General features: G+C 36.6%; 1 protein-coding gene across 1 annotated transcript in view; it reads left to right on the top strand.

Moving 5' to 3' along the window:
- The first annotated feature begins 4,160 nt into the window (after positions 1-4,160).
- The window catches only part of LOC114308574 (plasma membrane ATPase 1), a 7,917-nt gene continuing 5,681 nt past the window's right edge, over positions 4,161-6,396 (top strand). The window contains exons 1-7 of the mRNA XM_082924725.1: positions 4,161-4,439; positions 4,626-4,703; positions 4,869-4,988; positions 5,120-5,218; positions 5,615-5,752; positions 5,965-6,099; positions 6,202-6,381. Of these exons, the coding sequence (XP_082780851.1) occupies positions 4,635-4,703; positions 4,869-4,988; positions 5,120-5,218; positions 5,615-5,752; positions 5,965-6,099; positions 6,202-6,381 (741 nt within the window). The 5' untranslated portion in view covers positions 4,161-4,439; positions 4,626-4,634. The remainder of the gene's footprint in view (positions 4,440-4,625; positions 4,704-4,868; positions 4,989-5,119; positions 5,219-5,614; positions 5,753-5,964; positions 6,100-6,201; positions 6,382-6,396) is intronic.

Raw genomic sequence — 6,396 nt, 5'->3', positions numbered from 1 at the left:
CTCGTAAGTCGGATGACCTGGGTAGCTCTGTTTGTCTGGATCTGGTTTGGTGTGAATGTGAAGGCCAATACGTGCTTCCTTCAGTGTATGATCTTTCGGATCTCGTCCTCTCAGACCTGGAGTGACGAGTCCTTGAAGATAAGGAGTGAGTGTCGCCTGTCCTGAGGCTTCTGCTCTCTCCTTGGGAGGGTGTAGTATTCCTACTACGATTCTCTGAGTGGCGAGGGGGCGTTTTGTGCTTGCGCCCCTCTCCTGTCGCCACCTCTTTAGTCTTCATCTGGCGTTTTAATGCTTCCATGTCCGCCGCCATCTTTCGAATTAATTCATCTTGTTCCTTTACGCGATCTTCCAGGGCTTGAGGATCAATCCTCCTCCTTTGCCTGTCGGGACTTTGAGAGTGACGAGGGCTGCCATTCCGCCTTCCCCTGCCACTCCTCCTGGAATTATGTTGTTGGGGCTCCAAGTCCGCCATGGGAGGGACAGCAGGTAATCCTTCACGCCTTGCGCCCCCTTCTGGAGTTAGTCCGTCGACGGCGGACTGCGGCAAGTCTTCAATGTGTGCCATTGAATGAGAAAAGGAGAAGCTTAGTCAAGAGGTTTTTTGTTCTTGTTTGTTCTTCCCACAGACGGCGCCAATTGTACGGGGAGGAAATAATTCTCCTCGTATAATCCTGTTGACCAAGTCCACGCTCCTCCGTACGACGTCGCTTTGTCACCTGAAAACACAAACGTGAGCTAGCCGGCGGGTGTGTGCCGGAAACCTCTCCGATGCCTAAGTCAGAAAACTTGACAAATAGACAAAGCTCTAAGTTCTCAGAAAGATTGTGTTCAATTACCTCCTCCAAGGTGATGCTTGTGAGCTTTTATAAGTTTCCCGTGGCACAATCCTAGTAGGGCTTGTATTTCTCTATGCAGAGTCCTCCTAGGATTCATTCTCCTAAGGATAATGCTTATCCTTTTACACCCTCCCCCACTGCTTAAACCAAGTGGGATGGTTTTCTTTATGGCCGAACTTCCATTTGACCGAAGTAAAATTGGCTATACCGAGCCACAGAGGGCCGAACTATCCTTAGCTCGGTCTTCTGCGCCAACTCCTTACTTCGGCTGCCCTGTTCAACCTTGATGTGCTTAGATCAAACTTCCAAGTAACAAGTTCTGACCGTCCTAACCATTGTATGTCACGACCGGTTTAATTCCGAAACCGGCCTTCCCAGAACATACTGCGACCGGACTAACTGAGACCGGCCTAACTGTGAGTTGCCTCCAGACCGGAGTAGTTTTACTCTTCCTTGGGCCGAAGTAATCTCACCTCCTTGGGCCGGAGTGAGTCAACATCTCCTCAGAACCGGAATAAATCTATCGTTCTTGACCGGAGTAACTCTAACAGCTTTGGCCGGAGTGCCTTTTATCTCTCCTGGGCCGGAATACCCTTGCGGCCTTTTCACCAAGGCCTTGGTGCTTTGGGCCACGAAGCCCATCACATAGCTCGGCCCAATTTTTACCAAAAATTAATGAATTGCTTTAACGGATGAGTTACATGCATACGTGCAACTTTTCATTTCTGTATTTCCTTTATAGTTATTGATTTTTGTTTTCCTTTTTCCGATCAAAGTCCAAAGAAAAAAAAAATCGATCAAATCGATTGGATCGGATCAAATCAATTATATTTAGGCCAAATTTAGCTACTACAAAATAATTCATCTTTTTTCCATCACATTACCTATCTACTTTTATGCACATCTTTTCGTAAAAAGACAAAAAGTACACTTATTTAGGTCATCCTAAACAACCCCTTAGTCTGCTTTTTAACAAGAATCGGTTTGCTCGATTTTTAAATTTGATTTTTTTTTTAATTCGGTATTAGTTCAAACACTTTGTGTACTGAATTAAACCGAAACCGACCATTTCAACATATATTATATATAATCTAATAATATAATGATATTAATAAGTATAATAAATTATTAATTTTATCATCTTTATAACATAAGTTTGGGCTATTTTGAGAAGATGATTATAATCAGCTTTTTGATAAAAAGCTGCTTATAAATAGTTTTTTTGTGAGAGAGGAGGTGGGTTATAATCTGAGAAGCGGATTATAACCCACTTTGTAAACTCTTATTATATATAATCTTAATTCTAAGTCATTATTCTTGAAATTTTAGTATTTTTTAACTTTTTTTGTTTTTATTTTTGTTAATTTAGGAATTAAAAAGTATTTATTAAATGAATAGATTGGATATATTTAAAATGGTGGACAAATAACTAATTTAATATATATATATATATATATATATTAGTGATTATATTTAAAAGCTGCTCAAGTTTGAAAGGTTCTAAACCGATTAAAGCTCACCGAATAGAACCGATTAAACGATTCGATTTAGTGCGGTTTGATGCGGGGAGTGGTCTACATCAGTTTAAAATAACAAAATCAACATTATCGATTTAGTAAAATTTTTTTATCTAAATACTGATCGTACCGAATCAATAGTGTAATTTGGTTAGTTTGGTTAAAACAATAACACAACAGCAATTTCGTAGGGGTTAAAATGTCAATTGAAAGAATAAAAGAAACTTCTGTTTATTAGGACTGAGCAAAAAAATTGTAAAATTCGTAATCCGATTTGGTCCAATCCAATCTATTTCGGTAGGTTTGGATTGATTTTTTGAATCCGTAATTCAGTTCTAGATTGAAAAATTAAAAATCCATAGTCCACGGATCGGTTCCGAATTGAACCACACGGTTTCAGATTGTAACCGATCCGAACCGTATACAAATAGCCTATATTTATATTGGCAGTGGCTTTGCTCTAGTCCAAGATCGGATTGGATCGTGCTGTTGGGCCCATGAGGGCCCACCACGGGTCCCGTTTTGATAATCTGAACCGTTCAATGTGTAGAACTCGTCAAGTACTATATGCTTGTAAAAAATCACATTGATCGGATATCGATAACTATGTGAATAAAACAGTTTTTAATCAACCGTTAATTTTTTCACCGTCTATTTTTTTTATACAAAACTGATTTGATCACATAACTATTGATATCCGATCAACGTGATTTTTTATAGGTATGTAGTACTCGACGAGTTCTACACATTCAACGGTTCGGATTATCAAAACGGGCCCAAAAAATTGGCCCCATGGACTGAACTGGACAGGTCCAGTCTTGATCTCAACTTGAGACAAGCTAGACCCATTTATATTATACACCCTCCTGCATAGTATCTTCTCTTATTCCATATAAAACTTAAACCCAAACCTAAACCCACATAGCATATTCTTTTATTGCTTTTGTTTGTTGGTTTTTAATTTTAATTTGTAATGTTTTGAATACTTATAATGGAATCAATTTTCTTATGGTTGTTTAAATTCTAGAACAGTATGTCACTACTGTGGAAAAACATGTCGCTATTGTGAAACTAATATGAGCTATGTTTATGTTTTTATGAAATTAAAATGTCATATATTTTTTTGTTATTTAATTATGTGAATCCGTGGTTCTAAATTGATCCGATCTGTGTTTAAATGGATTGGTTCCGATTGGTTCTATGATACTGATTGGTCTGATTTTACCTCAATCTAAATCAATCTGGACCATATTCACCCCTACTATTTACACATATTATACTCGCAATATATATTGTATTTTTTTATATGTTATGAACAAAGTCTTATAAAATAAATGTAATAAGATATTTATTATGTGTAAATAAAAACACCCTAGCAAAGGAACTCAACTCAACTATTTAAATTTGTATTGTTGAAATTAGAATTTTTTGAAGAAGTTAGGTACACTATTTATCAAAAACTGAAATGTGAGAAAAAAAATTCAAAAAATTATTTTTTTCTCAACCTCTGTGACCAAAATTGGAATCCTAAATTCCACAAATGTAGATTCCAACTATTCACCACACCACCAACTCATCTCTGTGGCCAAAAAGAATTTTATATATTTGGATATAATAATGATTAATAAAAAAGAAAATTAATGCAATAAATAAAAGAAAAATTTATCATCCATACAGCAGTATCGTAAAAAAATTATAATTTTAATTATTAATATTTATAATATTTATCTTTTTTTTTTTGATAATTTTTTTTTTCCCCTAAACACCATCAATGAGTTATTTTTTCATAAATAAAAAGTGACACAGTGTACCAACCAAGTACATGATCTTCTTTGAGCTGCTCATCCGCAGTAAGACACGCTAACCCTTGTTCCTCAAAAAAAAAAAAACTGTTAAGAGTTAGAGAGAGAAACTTGAGAGAGAGAGAGAGAGAGAGAGAGAGAGAGAGAGAGAGAGAGGCAATTCATCTCTATCTTGTGCTGGTTTTTTGGCCCATTTTTTGGATTGTGTTGTTCAACATGATCGTGCTCTTCTTCCAGATTGCCCAACCTTTCTGAATACAAAAAATTCACAGTAATAATACTTGGTGAGTCCTTCAATTCCGCTGTATTCTCCATTATTTTTTGTTTCTGCATAGCTCCGTTCATGGTGTTTCTGGTTATGTTATGCGTAGATATGTATATACATTTCCTTTCTCTCTCTCTCTCTCTCTCTATATATATATATATATACATATAAGACTATATGTATTTTTTCGTTTTTGTTTCTGTAGTGGCACAAAATGAAAGAGACCGAGATGGAAACTAAGGATGTAACAATGGAGGCTCTCAAGATGGAATCTGTGGATTTGGTACGGACTCTGGGACTACAGACTCGCTTCTATATTCTTCTTTTTTTGTTCTTTCGAGGGGTTTTTTTTTTTTTTTTTTGTATATTTTTTTGAATGTGCGTGGTTGTTTTTCTGGGATTGGTACTGGGTCAGTGGTGAATTTGAATATATGAATTGAATGTGCAGGAAAGCATACCGATTGAGGAGGTTTTTCAGAATCTGAGATGTAACAGAGAGGGACTCACATCCGAGTCTGCTGAACAGAGACTGGGCATTTTTGGGCACAACAAGCTTGAGGAAAAGGAGGTGCCTCCTACATTTATATTGCTTTTTAACGTTTCTTGTTGTTGTTGGTGTTGATGATGATGTTTGTCTTTAGATTTTTATTTTTATTTTTATTTTTTTTGCTACTTAAATTATTTATTGGGATGTTGCAGGATAGTAAGTTTTTCAAGTTCTTGGGGTTTATGTGGAACCCACTTTCATGGGTTATGGAAGCTGCAGCTATTATGGCCATTGCACTTGCCAATGGAGGAGTAAGCACTAGTTCTTTGTTGTCCCTTTGTCTTGTTCTTGAGAAAATTTGTTTTGTTTTATTTGGTTTTTGTTTTTGATTTTAAATAAATAAAAATTTCTTTGAACAAGTCAAGTTATGTTAGGATCAGATGAGTGCAGGTGCTCTCTTTTTTGAGGGATAAGTCAGTGGAGGTTCTTTTTTTATTTATTTTCTATTATATATATATATATATATGTATATATATTTTCCTTGGAACTGGGTAAGGACAATTTTAAAATTTATAGTTTAATTTGTTTTGCCTCTCTGCAAATTTTCACCAACCAGACAGGACATTTATGTTTATTTTGTTCCCAATGGTTTTTATTATTTGTGTGGATTTTTCTTATAGGAACTTCACATTTCCCGTGTTTTGCAGGGAAAACCACCTGATTGGCAAGATTTTGTTGGAATCATTACCTTGCTTGTTATCAATTCAACTATAAGTTTTATCGAGGAGAACAACGCTGGTAATGCTGCTGCAGCTCTCATGGCTCGTCTCGCTCCTAAAGCAAAGGTAATGGAGTTTGGATTAGAAGTTAGTTGTCGTCTTGTACTTTGCTATGAGTTGTTGACTTAAACTTTCAAATCTATTGTAAAACACAATTCAATAGTTCCACCTTTGCATGTTTATCTGTCTTTGCCTTACTTGTTTATTTAAGTTTGGTGTATGAATTACTACCCATCTTCTCCGCTAAATTGATTAAATCTAAAATGAAAAATCCATAGGTTTTTCGAGATGGGAAATGGAGTGAGGAAGATGCAGCTGTTCTTGTTCCAGGTGACATAATTAGTATTAAACTTGGGGATATAATTCCGGCTGATTCTCGTCTCCTTGATGGTGACCCGTTGAAAATAGACCAGGTGCTGTTGACCATCATTCTTTCGTTCATCATTGAAGTAGGTTGATTTCATCTTCTAATAGTTAAGCTATTTTACTTGACTACCTCTATTCGGGCTTTGCAGTCTGCACTGACTGGTGAGTCCCTTCCTGTGACGAAAGGCCCAGGGGATGGGGTTTATTCAGGATCTACTTGCAAACAGGGAGAGTTAGAAGCAGTGGTCATTGCTACTGGTGTCCACACCTTCTTTGGCAAGGCTGCTCACCTTGTGGACAGCACAAACCAAGTGGGCCATTTTCAGAAGGTATGGACAATCAAA

This window comes from Camellia sinensis, chromosome 1, assembly GCF_055761805.1.
Source record: "Camellia sinensis isolate YWXY chromosome 1, ASM5576180v1, whole genome shotgun sequence".
NCBI lineage: Eukaryota > Viridiplantae > Streptophyta > Magnoliopsida > Ericales > Theaceae > Camellia > Camellia sinensis.
This window is presented reverse-complemented; position numbering and strand designations above follow the sequence as displayed.